The sequence below is a fragment of the Rattus norvegicus genome, chromosome 7, assembly GCF_036323735.1.
Source record: "Rattus norvegicus strain BN/NHsdMcwi chromosome 7, GRCr8, whole genome shotgun sequence".
NCBI classification, from domain to species: Eukaryota; Metazoa; Chordata; class Mammalia; order Rodentia; family Muridae; genus Rattus; species Rattus norvegicus.
Window position 1 is genome coordinate 52,704,151 of NC_086025.1, and position 23,337 is coordinate 52,727,487.

Sequence of the window (23,337 nt, forward strand, 5' to 3'; positions counted from 1 at the left end):
CCTAACCTTCAACTATTCCAAATAGTTCATTAAGGACTGAAAGTTTCAGGTTTTAATGCATTTCAACTTTCCAGATTAGGGATAAGTGAAGTCTTATGTACACACTCAAAATCCAAAGTTTGCTGTGAGGGAGAACTGGCTCCATCTGTACCCCACTGACAAGCAGCAGGGACTCAGCTGGGAGGCTGGCGGCCCCCTCCCTCAGCACTCTGCAAACAGTGGAGAAGACTTCATACTGAAAAGAAGGTTCCCAGGACAGGAACCTGAGCAGTTTCCCTCCCCTGCTAGACCCTCCAGATAAGCTCTCAAGTCCAAAAAGCTAAGAAAGGGAACCACCCCTGGTTCAAAGCACTCAGGTAAGATGTATCTAACCTCAGCCAGAGTTTCTGTCCACTCAACAATGGAGCACCTCAAGCCCTGCTGCCCGGTTCTCCCAACTTCTCAAAGCTGGAAATTAATACAACATCACCATCTTCGGTTTTTACATACACTTACTTATCACAAGCAAGGCTAAACACCCAGCGGAAAAATGGGTAGCTTCATCAAAAGAAATGTAGCTAGCTATGGCCAAATCCCTAAAACGATTTCAGGTGAGATAGTAACGTTCAGAAGCTATCACTATGAAAATTAAAATAACCCCACAGTGCCCCTGTGGCTGCTCTGGAGTCACACATCCTTAGAAGCTTCTAATACCACGTCCATGTCAGCTGATAACATTCTAAAGCAAGCACATACAAGTATTTATTCAAGTCGAGACACAGGGAACTCACCTAAATCAAAGTCATACATGCAGTAGGTCATCAAAATGTCGTGGAGCAGAATCAGACCTGGGTTATCTTGGCCTTCATAGAACTTGTTTGTTCGATCTGTCCTGTTGACATCTTTCTCTAGAGAAGAAATCACATATTTAAAAGATAGATTGATATAAGCACAGAGTTTCTTATTAATTTTACTTGTCCAGCTTTAAGTAATGAAATAAAAATTCCTGGAGGACCAACTCCCATAAAAAGTTGTCCTTTGGTCTCCACATGTGGCTCTCTTGGGTGCCTGCCCTTGGTCAGCTTTCTTCACTGCACTGCACGGCATGCACTGTGCCCTTTACAATCCCACCTGTCTACTGCCCCAACCTCTCTCCATCTGTTTACAGACGTTTGCCAAACATGCACGTGCTGTGTCCAAGTTCTTTCTTGTTCTCCTGAACTCAGGTTGATCTTGTCATGCCCAACAATGCACAAGGCACTCCTTAAAATCAAACTCTGTTCATCTCAGCACTGTCCACACGAAAAGCCCTTGCCTTTTGGACACATCAGCCCCTCTTCTGAACCACGTTCATCAGTCTTTTAGGAAACCATGGTTTTGTGTTATCCTTTCTCCTCTCTTGCCTGTTTCCTTTCCTGCTTTCTCCATAATGTCTCCAATTATAAATGAAAGTACCTTAAGTACCTTGAGTCCTGGGGCCTCTTCTGACCAAACTGCCTGGTTGACAAATGTTATCTACTTTCCTAAATCACTGTTTCACAGTCTCTTAATTGGTTTGTTAGTGACCCTAAACTTATCACCAGCTCTTAACTCACCTAGCACTTGAGGTCCCACATACTAATTAGTGAATGTCCAATATATACCAAAATTATTATCGAAAACTGAATTCCAAATAGCCCCTTACAAACCTGTCTCCCCCTTCTGGCTTTTCTCACCTTAACTGAAAGCATAACAACTCCATTTCTCCAGTTGTTCACACTAAAAATGGCATTCATAGGGGTTGGGGATTTAGCTCAGTGGTAGAGCACTTGCCTAGCAAGCGCAAGGCCCTGGGTTCTGTCCCAGCTCCAAAAAAAAATAAATAAATAAATAAAAATAAGATGGCATTCATCCTTCCTCCCCATGACTGCAATGAACACTAAATCTTCAAACTACACACAGAAACCAATTCACTGCACCCCCACACTACTGACACCATTGTAGCAACAGTGGTGTCCTGGCTCTTCTAAACCTTCAGGGTCCCCGAAAATTAAGTCTAGACTTTGCTGTCTCCTCTGCCCCAAATCCCCCTCACCTCCAAGTTTCAGGACAAAATACCACAGCTGCTTCAGCCTCCATTAAGTGTGTGGGCTGTTAGCCTCCCACGTCAGGCAGCCATCACCTCTCACCTGGACTGGCGGCTGCCTCAGTCATTCTCCTACTGCTGTTGCCCCCTACAACTACCGTGCAGGCAGCCACCGACGTGTGCTGATTAACTGTAACTCAGCTCAAGTTACTCTTCAGCTCCAAAGTCTTCTCATTAGCCTAACTGTCAATCGTAAGCACCTGGTTTCGCTAGTCAAGAAATGACTCATCCTATTCCACTAACAACATGGGTCCTCTAACTCTGCACCTCCACCATCTCTTAATTAGACTGTTACCTCCTATTAACCAAGCTTCTTTAATCCTGTTTATATCTTAGATAGCTCTCTTATTCCTATTTACAACTTGATATGACCCATTTTCACATAGCAGCAAAAAAACAAATATAAATACACTCTTACAATGCTCCAATGGTTTTCCACTACACTTAAATCCATCTTCTTATGATCCACAAAACCTCAGCCTCCTATGCAGAGATGTGTATGCATGAATACATGTCTGCAGGTACTCATGTCATACAGGGGTATGTGCCTCCATGACCCCAGAGGTTTTTACCACTGCTCCATCTGACCCCCTTTGGAAGCAGAGTTTTCACTGAACCCAGGCCTCACTAAACGGTAAGACCAGAGGACTAGTAAGCCCCGGTGAACCATCTATCTCCCACGTGGTTATGCCTGTGTGCGTGCATACCTGTGTGCGTGCTTTAAATCCACTAGAATATCTGGACAGATTAAACAAAAACCAGTAACCCTTATTTTCCACTAAAAATGAGCAAACTGAACGAAAACCCGTCTCAATTCAAGTCACACAGAGATTTAAGCTAAGTGGGAAGCAGAGACAGCAGGATCAGGAGTTCAAGGCTACTCAGGAATGAGGCACAAAAATAAGAGCTACCATCGCTTAAAACGTAATGGGAAGATGATACAACATGTATTAAAAAATGAACCTTCAGGGGTTGGGATTTAGCTCAGCAGTAGAGCACTTGCCTAGCAAGCGCAAGGCCCTGGGATTCAGTTCCCCAGCTCCAAAAAAAAAATGAACCTTCAAATCCTCACCAAGTTAACTTCTAGAATCCTTTCTAGGTTGGGCATTTTATGTCCAAACAAGAGAGAAGGCAACATAGACCATCACCATTTTTCTACTGACACCGGACACAGGAGGCGCCTTCAGATGGAACTGTCAAACAAGCCATGAAAAGAGCCCAAGCCCAACCCCCACCCCAACCCCCACCCCAAGCCCAACCCCAACCCCAACCCCAACCCCCAAGCCTTAAGCAGAAAAGGAACTTACGGGGGTGGCAGGTAACTAGTATGGCCAACAGGTGGCAGTGGTTGTCTCCATGTCACAAAAATCCTGACTTACTATTACAACCTCTAGGCATAACTTAGAGGGCTGTTTAAGACTCAAGCTTGCTATGTTGTTCTGGCTGGCCAGAATTGTGTATTATTTATTATGTGCATGTGTGCACAGAGAGACACATTAAAGCTAACCATAATTATCTCCAGGTAGCAAAAACAAATTTTTATTTTCTTTTGGTCATCTACAGTTTCTAATTTTTTGACAATAAGCACAACATCACTTTTACAAGGAATAAAAAAAAAATAAGTCTTTTAAAATAAGGAAATAATCTTTTCTTAGTTCACATTGTGGAATGATAGTATGTAAGTACTTAAATATACAAAGGCTAAACTGACAGGCCTGCTAGACTACACATAAGTTATATTCCCATGCACTCCCCAATTCAGATTTCTTTTGAGCCCCAATATGGATGGTGTCTAGGACATACCAATCAGACTTCTATAGTCTCTCAGGCGTGAGTTTCTCTTCTCCTGCGCCTCACTGACAGACTTCCACTGCAGCTTCATCCTGAAGTACTCGTCACTGTACGAGACAGAGACAGCACACGCATGACCCTTGTGTTTGCAACACTGCTTACTTGAGTGTCTACACAGACTCGTCAGCGGATGGCGATGGTGGTAAGTTACAGACGTGACCGTCAAGTGCTTAGACACACGTGAAGCAGGAGACAGAAGGGATGAACTTCAGCTGCCCGCATTCTCAGTACACCGGAAAACACTCCAATTCCTGAAGCGATTCTACATTTACTTAAATATTGGAGCCACTAAAGTTTTTTAATAAATATAAACAAGATTTCAAATATCTTTTTAAACCCAACTTTAAAAGTTGTTTTCCTACTGTTTTTTTACTAGAAAACTTAATATAAAAAAGAAAGGACAAAAACTTTTGATATGCACATAGTGACTGAATAGTTTAAAATCAAAGGTAAGACTAAAAATCAGACATAAAAATACCTGGGAAGTTAGTTGTATTTCTCTACAAGAATAAGAAATAAAGACGCTTTCTTTTATGTGATCATTGTGTGAGCACATGAAAATAACTTACAGGTAATATAAACAGCAAATATACGTTTAACTACAACTTCATAATTAAATTATAAACCAACAGAAATTAATAACATGTGTATCTAAAGAGTTGTCTTTATGCAAAGCTAGCACAGGAAATTTGTGCTATCATATTTATATATTCACAAGCATAGCTACAAGAAGATCCTTCTAAATAAGTGTTTCTGGTTTGAAATAATTCCATTGCTTCTAATTTTTAAATTGAAACAATGAAATCTAATTGTCCTCCCATTTCCTGGTCTATTCCCAATCTTCACATGAAAAATTTGTATGGGTGGGTTACTTGAATGTCTCTGGTAAACATATAAAGGCATCATTTACTCACGTTTTCTGTTTTTGTAATTGAGTTCTTTCCTCTTTGGTACTATCCCAAGGAAAATAACCCAGGAGAAATTTCCATGCTTGCTTTCTTAAAGAATGACTAAGACCCTAAAGAAAGTATTCATATTAATGACATTAGTTAAAAACACAAAAAACAATACCCTAAGTTTACAAAATTTAAATATAAATAAATGGGAAACTTAATACCTAAGTTTTACATCCCAAATTAATTCAATGAATACTATTCTTGTGTCGTGTCTAGACCCTGATGGCGGAAGTAGCTGCCAAAACAAGCATTCAGTGGAGAGCAGTCCGAGGAGGAAGGCCAACCTTACTGGGTAGGAAATGCTACTCTACAAGGCTCCTCATAGAACCCACACAATAAAATAAGAATGATTATCCTCTCTAGACTTATGGACATCCGAAAACTCAGCACTTAGGGCATTGAAAGCACCCACTGGGGTTGGGGATTTAGCTCAGTGGTAGAGCACTTGCCTAGGAAGCGCAAGGCCCTGGGTTCGGTCCCCAGCTCCGAAAAAAAAAAAAAGAAAGAAAGAAAGCACCCCACTTTCCCAATCAATACAGAAATTTTATCAGATCTTTCATCAAAGAAATAAACTAACAAAACCCTGATGCAGTCAGCACCAGAGGCAGTACCCCTCTGAATATCATCTGCTTCATGCTCTCCACATTTAGCAGTCTTCCTTCAGAGTCCAGGCTTTTGGTCCACTCTTCCAGGGATACTGGTTCCCGCCTTTGAACAACAGGTCGCTCTCCCAAATCAATCTAGAACAGGGAGAAAAATAAGCAGCACTTCTCATACATCTGTAAGTGAAGTCGAAGCATAAATACAAACCCCTCGGACCCTGTCTCTCAGGTCTGAGCTTCAATGCTCCTCGCATCCCTCCTCTCACCAGTTTTAAGTTAATGAGCTCTTCTACTGGGCGCACTCCACCCATTTCCCCTCTTCAGAACAAATTCACAGATTGCAGTGACTCAAAGTATTTATCACTAAAATAGTTTTGCCATTACATCTTCAATTACATAAGTAAAAATCATTCAACATCAATTCTACAAACCCTCAAATGAAATTATTAAGAGATATTTATTGGGGTTGGGGATTTAGCTCAGTGGTAGAGCGCTTGCCTAGCAAGCGCAAGGCCCTGGGTTCGGTCCCCAGCTCCGAAAAAAAGAAGAGGCAAAAAAAAAAAAAAAAAAAAAAGAGATATTTATTATTAAGAAGAAATAGAATACAATTATTCCACTATCACTCTAAGATTAGCTTTTCTTACAAAGTGAGGTTTACAATTCTCAAAATTGATTCATGACATAATCATTCCACTTGGCGTCTATACTGTTTTTATTCAATTAATAGATGCTGGTAATTTTAAAATACTAACTAAAGATAAAGCCTTTAATTAAGTTCCACAACTTATAAATTTATGATTTTATTATAATTATGAACAAGCTTCAAATTGCAGCAAACTCAAAGCTCTGTTGAATATTATATAAAGATTGACTTCCATTCAAGGCAAACCCATCGTTCTTAGTGGAGACTTGTAAGGAGAACAAAGCCCGAGTCATGTCAGCTGCCTCTGGCACCTACACAGAAACGGCAAACTACAAACAAAACTAACAGGCAACAACAGGCAAACTCACATTCCTTTTACTTCTCTGCACCCCACAAATAACTTCTTCATTATTACCAAAGCCATCAGAGAAGATGAGGCGTTAATGAAGAGATAGTAAGATAAATCAGCAATCAGATATGAAGAGCTCCGTCTTCTGCGGTATTCGCTATGCATGCATTCCCCTACTGTAATGTTAGGAACTAGATTACTTTAATCTCCACTCACTCTTGTGATGACTTCAAATCCTGGTTCTTCTTGCTGGTTTATCTTTAGACCTGGAATAGCATCACTAAGAAAATCCGCCATTTCTGAAGGTGGTCGTTGATGTGTAGAGGGATCGCTGCCTCGCAAACTATCAAAAATGTAGTTTGTAACTTTGGAAAATCCTACCATGGTTGCTGTGTAAGGATCCTTTTTAATTTTCTATATAGTAGAAAAAAATATTAGCATTATTAATTAAGAATATAAGGAACAAACGATCCCCTAAGTGGCTTTTAGAAGCAAAGCTTTTAGCAGGAGGGGAATCAGAGCTAAGACAGAGTATTCTATGATTGTCTTAGGGTTTTTTCCAGAAAAACATTTTAAATTTAAAGCATTTAGTTACAATAGCATAATAAATGACAAGTTAATGCTACTGATTGAATTGCTGATCAACAAATGCTCTGCAGGCTTCAATCAATCTGCATACAGGATGTACACAGGGCTTACTCGCCAGTGGTGGATGGCCCACAACAGCTTTCTTCTGTCTAGCAGGCCTGCCTTCACAAAAAAAATACAGATATGCATTTCTTGAAGTGTGCATTACCACACTAACTCAAAATATTTGATAGACAAATTTAAAAGCTCAGTTTATTTAGGTAAGAGCTGGTGTTTACTCCAATGATATTAGCTGCTCATATCAAAAAACATTTCTAGGGCAGAGCTGTCCTGAAAACAGCCAAGTCTTTTCTATGTCTAGGCCTGGGGTTATTTCTAAAGCCTACTAATTTACATTTACTAAAAGGTTGTTTATTGAATAATTACTCAGAAGAATGTTTTATTTAAGAAGATCCTCTCGTCCCACTCCTTTCTGAAATCTCCATTTCTGTTATCTTCACACTGCTAAAGTCAAGACAAAGTGCCAGAATCCAGTAGGCACTCCGGCATGTGCAGAGGAGGCTGAAGGCTGACAACTATCAGGGCTCCTGCAAGTGTTCAGGGAGTTCTCCTGGCCAAAATCACGACTCTACCTGAACACGCTCAGAAGAATCAGATGCACTCTAATATCCACACTCTCTACTGAGAAGTGAAACAAAAATCCAGATTGCTTTTTTTTCTAATCATTAAATTGAAATATCTCACTCTGTGATCGTTCACATGAATGAAAAGCCTAATTAAAATCTGCTGTCTTATCTCAGCACCATGAAAAAGGGAAGACCTGACTCAATAGTATTACTCTATAAGGCCACACAGTGCTGGGCCATAGATGCCACATACGCCTGCTCACTCTGTGGGCTCTGAGACCATGGGGTGAGGACTACAAATGACAGAATCAAACTGATATACAGAGAAAAGACACATCACAGGACTATAACAACATACTTGTATTAAGCCATATGCTGGTTCATCAAGAAGATTTTCAAAAGACTGTGAAAGACTCTTATTCTGACAATTGACAAGAAGCGTTCTACTATCTTGTGATGACCTGTAAGTAGAAATGGAGATTTTTAGAAATTACTAAACACAATACCTTTTTTTTTTTTTTTTTCGGAGCTGGGGACCGAACCCAGGGCCTTGCGCTTCCTAGGCAAGCGCTCTACCACTGAGCTAAATCCCCAACCCCACACAATACTTTAATTATCTCCTGAAGAGTTCATTTTTAAAAACACTCTAGCTCCAGAAGTTTTCTAGTAAATAAATTTCCTATTAGCAAATACCTAGAATGTTAAAACTTCATGAAATATGAAATACTAAATCTTTTTTTGTTTGTTGAGACACGTTTTGTCTATGTAGCCTCGGCTCTCCTGGAACTCACTCTGTAGACCAGTCTGGCCTAGAACTCAAGAGGTCCACCTGTTCCTGCCTCCCAAGTGCTGGGATTAAAGATATGCACCACCACTGCCCGGCTTTTTTTTTTTTTTTTTAATTTATTTGTGTGTGAGTTTTGCTTACATGCATGTATGTAGGATACATGTGTACCTGGTACCAAGAGGCTAGAAAAGGGCATCAGACCTCTGAAAAACTGTAATAAAGGTGGTTGTGAGCGGGCATGTGTGGGTTCTGGGAAACGACCCCGTGTCCTCTACAAGAATGGTAATTTCTCTTAACCACTGAGCCATCTCTCCAGTCAAATTATTAAATCTTAAAATGGAATGTAACAAACATTTTTATAATTTTATTCTAGGGAAAACTAAGAGGTTTATGTTACAATGAAACTGAATCCTTAAATAAAATTTACAAATAGAAAAGTCTACAATATATATGGATTTGCTATAAAAACAAATAAAACCAAACTATAAGATTCAAGATACATACAAAATAAGAAACGTACTTTGAAATGGTTTCCAAATTTGTTCCACAGCTTGTTAGTATTACAAAATTGTTAAGGATATAAGATATGAAGGTTCTTTGATAATGATGCTAACCATAACTATACATGCATACATACATAAGTGTACACACACACATACATATAGATACACTTTCAGTGACCACACAGTTCTAGTTTTCTTATTAAAGCTCTAAGAACACTAAAGCTCCACACTTCTTAGTAACCACGGAATGAACACTGTGCTTTCCAAACAAACATCTAATTCTACAGAATCAGACAAACAAACCAGTCTTTTTCTATTGTTTTATGACCTAGTAAGTTAGCTGTAATAAATCTGTAAATGTTCTATGTTTAAAATAAAACCTAAATGTTTTCTGCTACAATACAACTCTAGTTTATTACAAATGTTTGAGATAAGATCTTTAATAACAGTTATCTTGTCTTGATTCTAACATAGCAGATAAAGCAGAAATGCTAGAGGGGATATGAAATCCAGAACAGGACCTTTTCTGAACACGGTTATAAACAACAACACTGGATCCTTGAAAGGCAAGAGAAGCTAATACACTGTGGCACCATGGGGGTGGGGGGCAATTAAAATATTGCATTTTCATTCATTATGTGTTTCTGAAACTAGGGCAGGTGATTAAGATGCAGAGGCATGGACTCTCTTACAGCAAGTCATGTTTACAACAGGCCAACTTACAAAGGTGCATCAAAAATCAGATAATGTACAAGGGTAGGGACTGTTCCTTCTAGCATAGCATTTAGTACTGCAGGGTTATTTTGTTTCTAACAATAAATTACATCAAGTCCCTTAAAAATCTTAATTAAAAATGAAAGTAAAAGCATTGTCTGATTTGTAGGAAATAAAATGTGCGATCTTCAGCTACTAGAGTCAGCCAGCTCCACATCTCCAAAGCATCAGTGACCCCTAAACTGACTGCAGGAGATGAAACTGCACCACAAACCAGCAGCCACAAAATCTTTCCTAAGTATTCATTTTTAATACTGTGCACTCCCTGAGGGCTATGGTAAGCACCTCCTTGGGGAAATAATGAAGAAGGAAGCATCAGTGTTAGCAAGCAGGGAGAGAACACGTCTCAGTCAGGGTTGTACTGCTGTGAACAGACACCATGACCAAGGCAAGTCTTATAAAAGACAACATTGATTTGGGGCTGGCTTTCGGCTTCAGAGGTTCAGTCCACCATCATCAAGGTGGGAACAGGCAGTCAGGGTGCAGGCTGGTGCAAGCAGAGCTGAGGGTTCTCCATCTTCACAGGAAGGCTGGCAGTGGATGACCGACTTCCAGGTAGCTAGGGTGAGGGTCTTAAAGCCCACACCCACAATGACACACCTACCTACAACAAGGCCACACTTACAAATCCTGCCACTCCCTGGGCACATTCCACTCCCTGGTCCCCATGAACTCAGGTGTTTAAACAAGCCTATGGGGGCCATACCTACTATAGCATGATTAAAAAGTACATTTAGTCCAACTTCCAGAGTCCCCATAGTCTACAACAGTCTTAACAATGTTAAAAGTCCAAAGTTCAAAGTCTCTTCTGAGATTCATCTAATCACTTAACTGTAATCCCTAAGGCAAGACAGGAGACCAGTTGGACAAACTCCACTGAGCTGGTTCCACTCCCTGGTACCCGCTTTCCTCAGCAGATGGGCAAGGTTCTGGTATCTCAAACATCTTGGGGTCTCCAATGTAACTTCAATGTTACAGCTTCTTGTTTCAATGTCTGGGATCCATACATAAGCTTCTCCAAAGGGCTGGTGTCACTTCTCCAGCTCTGCCCCCTGTAGCACTCTAAGCTCAGGTTGATCCACTCCACTGTTGCTGACCTCTTCAGTCCTGGGCCATCAACTGCAACTGAGGTTGCACCTTCACCAATGGCCTTCCATGGCCTCTCACAGTGCCAAGCTTCAGCTGCTCTTCATGAATGCTTCAAGCCTTCAAAACCAGTACCCTTGGGTGACTCTTAAACATTACCAAGTCCAGTTGCAGCACAGAGTAAAACCTTGACTATCTCTGTAGCACAGCTTCTTTGTGTTCTCAGAAAACACTTCCCAGATTTCCCCTCAGTGACGCTGTGTCTCTTCTTAATCACTGCTAATTTCTTAGCTCCACCTAACCAAATGCCCCAGAAGTCCCTTCTATTTTTCACTCTAAAGCCAGAGACACATGGCTAAAGCTGTAGAATTCTGCTGCTTGCAGGAGCTGGAACATGGCCCCCTTGTTCTATTACATTATCATTAGCTTCCTCTTTTCCAATTCCTTCACTGCTTCGCCTGGCTGTCCAGAGATCTTGTTCTGAAGATTGACCTTGAACTCAGAGATCAGCCAGCCTATCTCCTGGGATTAAAGATGTGTAGCACCACACCATGCCTGGATTTAAGTTTTTGGGGTTTTTTTTTTGGTTTTTTTTTTTTTTTTTTTGGTTTTTGTTTTTTGTTTTTTCACCTAGCACTTGCTCTGTCTCAGGCTGGCCTTCAACTCAAAGATCGAGGATTAAAGGTGTGCACCACCAAGCCTGGATCTTCCTTAATTCAATTTAATATCCTTCAACACGGGATTTAGTTCCATATCACTTCCTGGTGTCCCTTTAATGCTCGAACCATATATTTTGCATTTTTTCCTTCCTTAACTTGTTCCTTTTCATTAAAATGCTAAGCAGAGTCAACTTTAGTAACCACAACACAGAATTAACACTAGGCTTTTTTGAGACTTCCTTTTTCAAAGCAATTAATCTAAATCTCTTCACCTTAGCCTCAGGCAGAATCCTCAGACAATGGCAAAAGGCAGTCACATCCTCCCCTCCTCCCCCAAAATACCATAAAAACAGTCTCTAGGCTATAGACTGAAATTCTTTTTCACTGAACCTTCTTGGACCAGGTTTGCACAGTTCAAATCACTCTCAGCAACAAAGTCTTCCTTATTTCTACTAGGATATAGCCCATTAACCCCCATTTAAAGCATTCAAAATTCAAAGTCCCAAGATCCACCTTCTTCCAAACAAAAACATGGGCAAGGCCTCTCACAGCAATACCCCAGTCCCTGATACCCACTTCTGTCTTAGGGTTCTCTAGAGTAGTCTCTATATCGTAAGGGAATTGTTGATGAATTACAGTCTGTAGTCCAACTCCCCAACAATGGTCAGCAGCAGCTGTGAATTAAAGTCCAAGGATCTAGCGGTGGCTCAGTCCCCCATGGCAAGGGGAAAAAAAGAGCCTTCCTTCTTCCAATGTCCTTATGTAGGTCTCCAGCAGGAGGTGTAGCCCCGATTACAGGTGTGTACCACCAGGCCTAGATCTAGGCCACATGCTTTGTCCCAGATGACCTTGAACTCAGAGATCTCCTTGCCTTAGTTTCCTAGGATTCATAGCCACTATGCTTCAAGATCTCCATGCAAGATCCAGGCCAGAAACTTCTATCTCCCAGCCTCAAGATCCGGATCACAGGTGAGCCCTGCAATTCTGAATTGTAGTTCATTCCAGATGCAGTCACGTTGACAACCAGGACTAGCCACTACACTAAGTGTTTCTATTTTTAAACTCATCTAGTATAAAAACATCCTATGACCTGAGATTGTACCAATCTCCCAATTTCTCTTAGAAATTATACAGAAATATTTTTGTAATACTCTTTCAAAAGTATATATCAAACAAAATTATTCATTCAACTTTAATTGGATATGTTATACTAGGCATTATGGGTATAAACAAGGACAACAATAAAGACAAGATACCATCTCTAACCTTCTGAAGTTTGTCTACAGTAGAACACACACACAAAAAATAAAGTGATATCTTGGGGTTTCACTGCTGTCATAAGATACCATGAGCACAAGCAATTTGGGGGGTGGGGGTGGGGGTCAGAGTAGATCTGGAGGCAGGAGAAATACAGAGGCCATGGAGGGTGCTGCTTACTGGCCTGCTCCACCTCTTTGGCTCAGCCCATGACCACTCACCTAAGGCCACTAGCCCAGAGGTGGCACTGCCCATGTGAGCTGGGCCTTCTCACATCAATCAGGAAAATGAACCAAAGCTTGCTCACACACCTATTTGTTGGGGCATTTTTTTTCAACTGAGGGTTCCTCTTCCAAAACGACACTACTCTGTGTCATGTTTACATAAAACTAGCCATTAAATAGACAAAATTATCCTTTTCAGTGGCCTGAGAAAAACAGTCAAAGAGATGAAATGGGGAGGAAGAGAGACAATGTGCATTAGTGGGAGAGGAAATACTCAGGAAAGTCCCTCTGGGAAAGCAGTTACATGAGACCTCAGAAACTACAAAAGGAGATTCCTCAGGACCAATAATGTATATAAATGACATAAGAACAAGAGAGTTTAGGTGGTTTCAGGAACTCAAAACCATGTGGCTCAAATAAAGGACACTATGTCATGTGATGAAGTTTAATATATGAACAGAATAGTAACTCAAGCACTTGGGAGGTAAAGGTAGGAAGATCAAACGTTGAAGGCTAGCCTCTGCTATATAGCAAGTTTAAGGTCAGCCTGGGTTACATTAAGACCCTATCTCAAACAAAATACACACACGCACACACAAACACACACACAAAGAGAGAGAGAGAGAGAGAGAGAGAGAGCGCTCGCGCTAAGCCAAGGCCCAGTTTCACCAACCACAGAAGTGTTGCACTGAGGATCCCTTCTTCAAATTCCTACATGTTTCAAATGTTTTTCTAAGACCATCTGACCTCTTCTCTATACACCTCTTCAATGCAGGACAATTAGTCTAGCACATTTAAATCAAAGTGCTTAAAGCTAAGTCTACTTCTGAGACATACACACTGGTGCATGCCTACAATCCCAGCACTATGGAAGCTGAAAAAGGACCAACCTAGGCTACAGAGCAAGAGCCTCCACACCTCCAAAGTCTGACCCAAGCAGAGTAAACACTAACCAACAGCTCTATCTTACCTGTCAATCTCCTAGTGCAGACCACCTTGACTCATGGGGATGACTTCACAACCTACTAAAATGGCTACACGATCCTTCCTGTGTCCTGCATCATTTATTCACTAGGGCCTTGTCTGTTAACTCTGGAGCCTCTCCCTGCTCCAAACTTCAGAGGTCTGTGATACTGAACATCTCTGAGACTGTGGCATGTTCTATTCTCTCTCCAACTAAAACTTCCTTTCTTATCAAAACTCTCTATCCTTTCATGCTAACCATTCAGCTATTCTTTAGGATTGTCTCAGACCTGCCTATTCAGGAGCGTCTTTTTGCTTGCTCACCGACCTCTCGACAGTGTCAGGTAAGGCCCTCGTATCGCAGCTCACACTTCCTTTATCTGATCTTCACTGTTGTTACTCACGTGTCACTCATGACACCCTATCTCAGAGGCCCACGCCTGCTTCATTCACAACTGAGTATCAACTGATCAGGGCAGTCTTTTCTGAGTGACACCCAAAGAAGTGCTTGTTGAGAACAAGAGCAAGAGAGGGGCTGTGTGCCAGGCAGGCAGGGGATGGGGGAGACCGAACATTTGCAAAGTGAGAGAGCCTTGCTTTCCAATTTACGATTTTATAAAAGGATGAAGAATTGCTTGACTTAAAGTTCCAATCTTACATATAAAACTATATATTTAAAATAAAACTTAATAAAGGTAAATTAAGAAAACATAACTCATAATTACTGAGGCATCGTCATTAAATTATATGAAAATATTGGACTGATTTTTTTCTTAAAAAACAAATAAACAAGAAGAACATATAGGGGCCACAAGACGGATCAGTGTAAAGGCCCCTGCTGCCAACCTAGACGGCCTGCGTTCAATCCCAGGGACTCGCACAGTGAAGGGGAGAGCCATGGCCTTCCTATGAATGCCACTGTATAAAAGCATCCACTGGCCAGTGCACACATGCACCCACAATAAGTAAATGGTATTATAAAGTGGAAAGAGCTAATAAACTGATAAAAAGTTTTAGGTTCAAAATACTAAATGTTATTTAATCACCATTGCCGAAACTAAGTTGCCAACAGCCCTGTGTGCACTCGTGCCCATGTCTTCAGGTCACTGACACTCAGTGACAAGTACAAACAGTTTCTCCTGGGATTAATACAACACTCCTGCTTAAATAAGCGGAAAATAATTTGGTACTTACTCACACAATACCACATATTTCCCGAGAGACTCGATCAGTAGTTTGCTATCTCCTTGATGGAAGTGCAGAGCAGGAAGCACGACATCATCCTTTAAACAGAAGACCAAGTACGACCAGCCCATGCCCTCTTTGCTTTGCTTGATTGATTTCAAGTCTGCCAAACTGAACAGGAATGACCATTTGCTTTTCCCATTTCTATGGCTTGGAGCATCTTAAAAACAAGAAAATGGGGCAGAATAATATCTTTGTTCATCTTTTTAAAAGGCACGAAGAGTGCTCATCCTGTTTGCCTAGCAGTCGTCTGTCTAGCCCAGGGACACACTGTCCACACATATTACTACACTTTTCACCTCAGTAGGAATGGCCACGAAACAGCTCTTAAAGAGAACTACTTTTAAAATGAGCTATCCTGTTATAAGCAAATTCAAATACAGTACGCAGTGTAGAATAAAATGGGATGAAGGCACGACCTCATCCCATTTTCAAGCTAGCATCAAACTCATATGTAATGGGGATACCTTCAACCTCTGACCCACTTGCCTCCATCTCTGGAAAGCTAAAGTTGCAAGCATGTGCCACATCACATGCCCAATTATTTGGTGCTGAGGATTAAACTCAGGACACTATGTACTGTACATGCTAGATAAGCACTCCACTAATGAAACTACATAACCAGCCCCACTACACTAAGTTTCTAACTAAATTAAGAATGTAATTCAAACCACAGTTATATAAAATGCAACACTTTCTGAATTTGTAGTAAATTTGCAGAAGAGGAAACCTTAGGCCCATAAACAGTATCCAAACTGTTAACAAGCAACTTAAAGATTACTTTAAAAAAAATCATAAAACTATTTTAAAAATATTTTCTTACTAGAAGTATTTACTTATAATTTCTAATATGCTACTTTGCTTTCACAATTTAAGTCAGAAATGTAATGTCTCTGAAATCTAAAAGAAAAACAATATACATTTAAAAATGTTATTTCATTAGATATATCATACGGTCTTATTATTCAAAGCTGTCCTAAAAGGCTATGGTAACTATCTGCATACACTGACAGACCTGGCCTCCACACTGGTTTAAGTGGTAAGCACATAGCTAAGGCTGATAGCAGATGTAAATGCCAGAGCCACGTACTGTGTGTTCAGTATCACAAAGCTCAGAACAGACGAGCTCCTTAGACACGGAGAACACTTTTCAAACTTCAACTCCCTCACCTGTCACCTGTGTGTACACTCCTGAACTGTCTACAAAGAATATATGCTACTCTGTTTGCAAAAAGCAGGACAATTTTCCTAAGGAAGCAGCAATGACAAGGTAGATAAAAGACAAACAGAAACAACACATACACTGTACTCAACTGCACTGAACTGAAGCTGCACTAAAACCTCACGACAGTGTTACACAGGACAGGAGCTTGTGCACTTCAGGAGCAACACCTTAGACAGAGCTCCCTCAATGAAAGATACTATGTGTAACGTGAGAGGAATTTCACACATGTCCCCATTTACAGCTCTGACAAAGATGACAACCAAGTTCAAGTCTACAAGTTTCTCCTTCACAATACAAGCTTAAGGAGAATAGAACTTAAACAGGATATTAAAAGTGCTTCATAAAAATACTGAGGAAATTCAACTTTTATAAACTATTCCCTTAGGCCAGGCAGCGTGGGCCTTTCCAGGAGGGCAATCTCTGAGAGTTCCAACCTGACCAACACAGCAAGTTCCAGGACAGCCAGAGCAATTCGGGAGTTACAGGAAGGCTGTCCAAATAAAATTAAAAATAAGGGGAAAGGGGATGTGCCTTTCTTAATTCTGTATCTTTCTTATATCTCCAGTGGCTAGAACACATGAGGTAATCAAAAGCATGCTCAATAAATGCAAGAAAAATCTGCACTGTGTCAGCGTAAAAGTAGTCTGCAAGTAACTGCAGTCAACAGCTAACTGGACAGACATGGCTACAAGAGAAGACTTAAGAGTCCATGAGCTGATTCAGAACGTTCTCTCTCATTACGGCAGAAGTTTACAAGAAACTAGTTCCCATGAGCATGTACGGCACCTCCAACTCATTAGACGGGAAGTGAGCAGCCAGATGGAGAATAGCACAGCTCACTAAGTCTCCTGTCTCAAATAGAATTCACATCAGCAATGTGACAATTTACTGGGCTAGAATTCTAGCCACAAAAGTTTGTTCTTCTCGAAGTAAACCTTTTCAATACACTAATCTGTTAAAAAAGCAAAGAATTTGAAGTATAATGTTAAATGTGTTTATGAAAACCAAGTAAATGAGGCTTTGATAATCTATTTTTCTTTATACATCATAGGGGAGAAAGTACAAAGTAAAAACTAAGTGTGAAAAGAATAAAATAAAAACTCCAGGGCTGGAGAGATGGCTCAGAGGTTAAGAGCAACGACTGCTCTTCCAGAGGTCCTGAGTTCAATTCCCAGCAACTAAATCGTGGCTCACAACCATCTGTAATGAGATCTGGTGTCCTCTTCTAGCCTGCAGGTATGCATGTAGGCAATAATAAATAATCTTAAAAAAAAAACAAACAAAAAAAACAAAAAACAAAAAAACAAAAAACAAAAAAAAACCCTGCACTTGGGAGGCAGAGGCAGATCTCTGATTTTGAGGCTAGCCTCACCTACAGAATGAGTTCCAGGACAGACAGGGCTACAGAGACACTCAGTCTCCCCCCCCCCCCCCCAAAAAAAAAAAAAAAAAAAAAAAAAAACCTCACTGACATAAAGGATTAAAATGTTTCAAGACTTTCAACTTTTTATGCCTTTAATATCAGCACTGGGGAAGTTGGGGGTGGGGGTTGAGGCAGGAGGATCGCTAAGAGTACCAGGCCAACCAGAGCTACATAGTGAGACCCTAACTCAAGATGGAAAAAGAAAAGAAAGGGAAAGAAGGTATTTCCCTAGGACTATTAGAAAAGAGACCAGGGGAAAGAGATAAAAGCATATAGACACATGAGAATGTCACAGCAGAACTGTCTGCGTTATTAAATGCACTCATTATTTCCTGCTGGGAGGTGGTGGCACATGCCTTTGATTTAACAAGCAATCATAAATACACTGGCCATATCACATGTGAGCTAGTTAGATGATACTGACTGTAACGCATCAATTCTGTGGAATATGTGCTATTCTTCTGATACAGTATGTACGGTATCAAATTATCTTGACTCTTCATGTAAACATAGTATAGTAAATACAGATTTAAATATATAAAGGGGAATAGCAAGTGAACATATGGAAGATACTGGAATGAGCTACAAAAATATCATAATAAACACTGAGTCAGAATGGTACAGTTTAGTAGTAGTATACTCCATCTCCCCCTGCTGCCTCAGGGTGAAATAACATGATTTTTAAAATCCTAGACTAAGAAAAGCATGTATCAAGTGCTTCGTTTTTGAGGCAGGGTTTTGCTACGTTGTCCTCCAGGCCTAGAACTACTCATGTAGCCAGACTGCCCTTGAACTCAGGCTCCTCCTGCCTCAGCCTCCCAGTGCTGAGCTCAGTAGTGCAGTTATCACCCAGAGTTTATCAAAGTTATTTTTTTTAAAGATGTATTTATTTATTTTTTTTAAAGATTTTATTTATTGTATATGAGTACACTGTAGCTGTCTTCAGACACACCAGAAGAGGGCATCAGATCCCATTACAGTTGGCTGTGAGCCACCATGTGGTTGCTGGGATTTGAACTCAGGACCTCTGGAAGAGCAGTGCTCTTAACCCCTGAGCCATCTCTTCAGCCCCAAAGTTATTTTTTTTAAGTGTTTCCTACTTTGCTGTTAGTAACCAAAAAATAGAACATGTATTTTTAAATCCTCTTTTGAAGTCACAACAACAAAACAAAAAATAAAAGTGGGATAGGAATTAGTTTTTATGCACACACAGTAGAGTATCAGATTGTCCTTCGAGGCTGAGGAACATTAAATCAAAGCATTTCTCTGTACATCTGCTCAGTTTAAGATCTCAAAGATTTAATTCACACCTCCATTGGTATGTGGTTTCTTCTTAAACGACACTGTAGTAACCATGTCCCACTCTGCTTCATAGCTGCTCTGGTGTTCCGATCCTCGATGAGCTCTTTCTTTTGGAGCCTGAGTCCACTCTACAACTGAACTGGAGTCCTGAAACAACAACATGAACACGTAAGTCTGAAGCCAGTAAATGTCAACGCAAGACATCGGAGCCCCTGAGAGTGACGTCCAGAAGCTGTGGCTGGCAGGCAGGTAGGCGGAACGCTAGCTCCCCACTCTCTCACTTCACCCTCTTTGCAGTCAGGGTGGCCAATCAGCATGTCAAGCAGCCAGGGGTTCTGAAGGGCTCTGGCTCTCACAGTTAAGTTTCACCTCACTTCCTCACTGACCTGTTATGTATGGAGCTGTGATGTCTGAACATGGCAGTCATCTTATGAGAAGAGAAGGAAAGCAAGAGATAAAGAGCATCCAGTTCCCAGACTGAGATTTATGGAAAGTAACTAACTGTAGGTGTTTATTTAAGCCAAAATTAACTATGTATTTTCTGAAAATAAAAATTAGCTAAAAGAGTTGGGGACTTAGCTCAGTGGTAGAGCGCTTGCCTAGCAAACGCAAGGCCCTGGGTTCGGTCCTCAGCTCCTGGGGGGGCGGGGGGGATTAGCTAAAAGCAACATTAATCTATGATATATAGCTATAAAATCTATGATTTATATATAATTTGAATATAGTGTGTGTAATATATACGTATATCTATACATCATATACAGATGTACATGATTTTGAGAATAAAACCAAACATCTACTTCTATACAAAGAACAATACATAGAAGTTAAAGTGAACCTGAGATTCTAACATGGCAGGCCAAAGAGAAATACCCAGACTACAAAACTCCTACAGACTTCAAGCCAACACACGGCAGCTGAGGAGATGTGAGAGCACATAAAGCCTCTCACTGCCAAGCCTGCCAACCTGCGCTCAAGCTCTACAGTGTGCACAGCAAAAAGACAGACCCAACTCCCACCGGCTGTCCTCGGACCTCTACATGCACATGCACACAGACAGACAGAAAGAAAGAACACACCACAAAGACACAAAGATACACACACAGGATAAATGAAATGTGAAATAAACACATGGTCTGAACAAAAAAGTCAAACAATCAAGGGGCCTAGAGAAAAGCCTCATTGCTCTTCCAGGGGACCAGGGTTTGATCCCCAATACCTACATGTCCACTAGCCCACCTGTCAACTCCAGTTCCAGGGTGAACCGTCACCCTCTTCTGACCTCCCTGGGCACTAGGCACACAGCTGGTACACACGTGTCGATGTCACCAAACACCCACACACATACAAAAAGCAAGAAATTGATTTTTAAAAGGAAAAAAGTTTTAGCATCAGGAGAAATAATGTTTTAAAAAAGATTTTATTTTTGATTTATTTAATTTTGAAATATACTATCAAATATAAGAGAGAGAAAATGGACTATCTTATACTTCCTAATACTACCTGCAGGAGGGCAATGTAGATGAACTTGTAAAAATTAAGATATTTATCGATGGAAGAGTAAGTAATTAAGGGGGTGGATATTTAAATACTAGGCTAGAGCTTAAAGGCTGATACATACTAAAATTTATTCATAATTTATTTATAGTCATGCATCATATAATGACTGTTAAGTAAACAACAATCCTCTCTCCATGTACATACACACACACACACACACACACACACACACACACGGGGGGGGGGGGGGGGGGGGGGAAGCGAGCACAAGAGAGCACGATGACTCCAAAAGATTAGAGTGGAACTGAGAAGTTACTGTTCTACAATGGCTTAGCAGAAATCTAGTACTGTGGCACAGGGCACTGCTCTCATGTATGTGATGATGCTATTGTTAAGTAAGTCTTCCACATGGAAAAGCACAATGCAACAAACTATGGGCAACAGAACTGTAACAATGAAGACAGCTGTGTGCACTGCTTACACACTGACTATATTTTTGTCATTAAGACTATACAGTCTACTTACAGAGTTTTTCTATATTATACTATACAGCACTCTGCTCATACATCCAGTTTTATAGTGTCTCCTGAGCACATCAAAAGGACTCATCAGGTGACTGACATGTACCACCCAGGGTTATGTCAGTATAACCTATGGCATTCCTTTCCTACAATGGTGCCATTACCTAAACAGCACATTCCTGAGTTTGTCCCCATATTTAAGGAAAGCATGGCTATTTACTCAACACACAAAATATATGAAATAAGAAAGTTACAAAACGAGGGGTTGGGGATTTAGCTCAGTGGTAGAGCGCTTGCCTAGCAAGCACAAGGCCCTGGGTTCGGTCCCCAGCTCCAAAAAAAAGGAAAAAAAAGTGTCAAGAAAGTTACAAAACTATGTACAAAATCTCAAATATACCATAAAAATTAACAGAAGGTAAATATTCTAACATACAACACGAGATAAAGTCTAGAATGAGATACTAACCAGGGAAAGGAAAGAGACGGTTCTGAGCACGTAAATCTCCAGTGTGACTTTTGTTAAAGGGAGAGAAGGAAATTCTCAGGAGCAGGATCAAACTACAAACCACAGGAGGAGACTATCTGAAAATGCAATTACAGAGCATCCAGGGCCTACACCTCAAATGCCATTTCAGAGAGCTACCTTAAAGGTTTTGTTTGGCTGGGTTCTTCAGTTTTCTTTTCCTATGTGATCCAGGCTGGCCTTGAACTCAAGAGACTCCTGCCTCAACCTCCCCACTGCAGGGATTAGAAGCATGCACCATCCAGCCCAGCTGAGAAAGGCCTTTTTGTTCATCCCCTCGCTGCCCTCTCTACAACCACAGTCCAGCAATGAGAATGAGGAAGGCTAAAGAACCACCCTGAGAAGCAGCCCACCCCACACGGCTCTCCACACCCACCTCCCCTACAAACACAAACAGGCTCAGAAATGGCACAGTGTGTTTAAAAAAAAAAAAAAAAGATAGAGAAATTGAGGTAAAGTTTAAGTTAAAAACAGAACTGGGGCTGGAGAGATGGCAGTTCAACACCCAAATGGGCCGGTACCAACCACCTGTAACTCCAGCTCCAAGTGACGCCCTCCTCTGGTTTCTACAGTCACTGCAAACATGTAGTACAGACGCAGATGATTAATCAGTCTCATTCTCTCTCTCTCCCTCTCCCCCACCACCCCCTCCCTCTCTCTCACACACACACACTCATAGACACATATATAAATTTTAAAGGTTTTTAAGTAGGAAAATTAACAGAGCTCCGGATTTACTTTTAAAACTCTTAAGTATGCCTGTGCCTGTGCCGACACACGACTGTGCATTTAACAACTTTTGGGAGTCGTTCTCTTCTTCCCCCATGTCGGCTGAGGAGAACAAACAGGTCATCAGGCTTGGAAGCAAGGACCCTTGCCTACTGAGCCATCTTGCCAGCCCCAGGGTTTCTTCACTACAAGATGTAAAACAGAGTGTCTGTGGCTGAGGAGAAACCATGTGCACTGCTGAAAACAAGAGACTTACCTGGAAGTCCATATAGATATTAAAGGAGTCGACATCCCAGGTCTCTTGTTCGACTCTGCTGTAAAAAAACACTAGCATACAAGCCCGACTTCCTTTACACTAAAGTGAGCCAGCCCCAAGAAAGATAATGGGACCCTGACATTAGGAATTCCCACCTGAGAATACAGAAGAACCCCACTATCAGCAGGCCTACTCATAATGAGAGAGAACAGACTCTTGCTGGGACACCTGCTATTAAACAAATATGAGCCTAAAACTACAAAACCCCCTAAATATCAAGACGAGTGTAAGCAAAAAGCCGGAGCCCAAAGCAAACACAGGAGTAGCAAGAGAAACCATGCAGAGCAAACATTATACACAATTAAAAGTTTGGTGTGGTGGCATCAAGTCTGTGCCCTTGAGAAGCAGAAGGACCATGCAAATTCAATTTCAGCCTGGCCTACACAGCAATTCTAGGCTGCTCAGGGCTACATAAAGAGACTATCATGGAGCTGAGGATACCATGACTTATCCTTAAACTCTCCAGAAACAAAATGTATATCGTACCTGTGACAAGCACCATGATTTCTATTTAAGGGGTAGGGAGAGCACTCAGAAAGGAAAGAAGTCTTACAAAGTCAAAATGTAGCAGATGGCTCAGT

The 23,337-nt window shown here is 41.0% G+C and overlaps 1 protein-coding gene across 2 annotated transcripts in view; it reads right to left on the bottom strand.

Annotated features, from left to right (window-relative positions):
- Nucleotides 1–23,337, bottom strand: part of Tbc1d15 (TBC1 domain family, member 15) — a 55,540-nt gene that overhangs the window by 13,381 nt on the left and 18,822 nt on the right. Inside the window, 9 exon segments of one of the 2 annotated variants that reach the window (NM_001427231.1) lie at nt 771–887; nt 3,908–4,002; nt 4,870–4,973; nt 5,523–5,651; nt 6,722–6,919; nt 7,205–7,255; nt 8,078–8,180; nt 15,167–15,377; nt 19,176–19,314. In NM_001427231.1, coding sequence (NP_001414160.1) covers nt 771–887; nt 3,908–4,002; nt 4,870–4,973; nt 5,523–5,651; nt 6,722–6,919; nt 7,205–7,255; nt 8,078–8,180; nt 15,167–15,377; nt 19,176–19,314 — 1,147 coding nt within the window. 2 annotated transcript variants of the gene reach the window in all.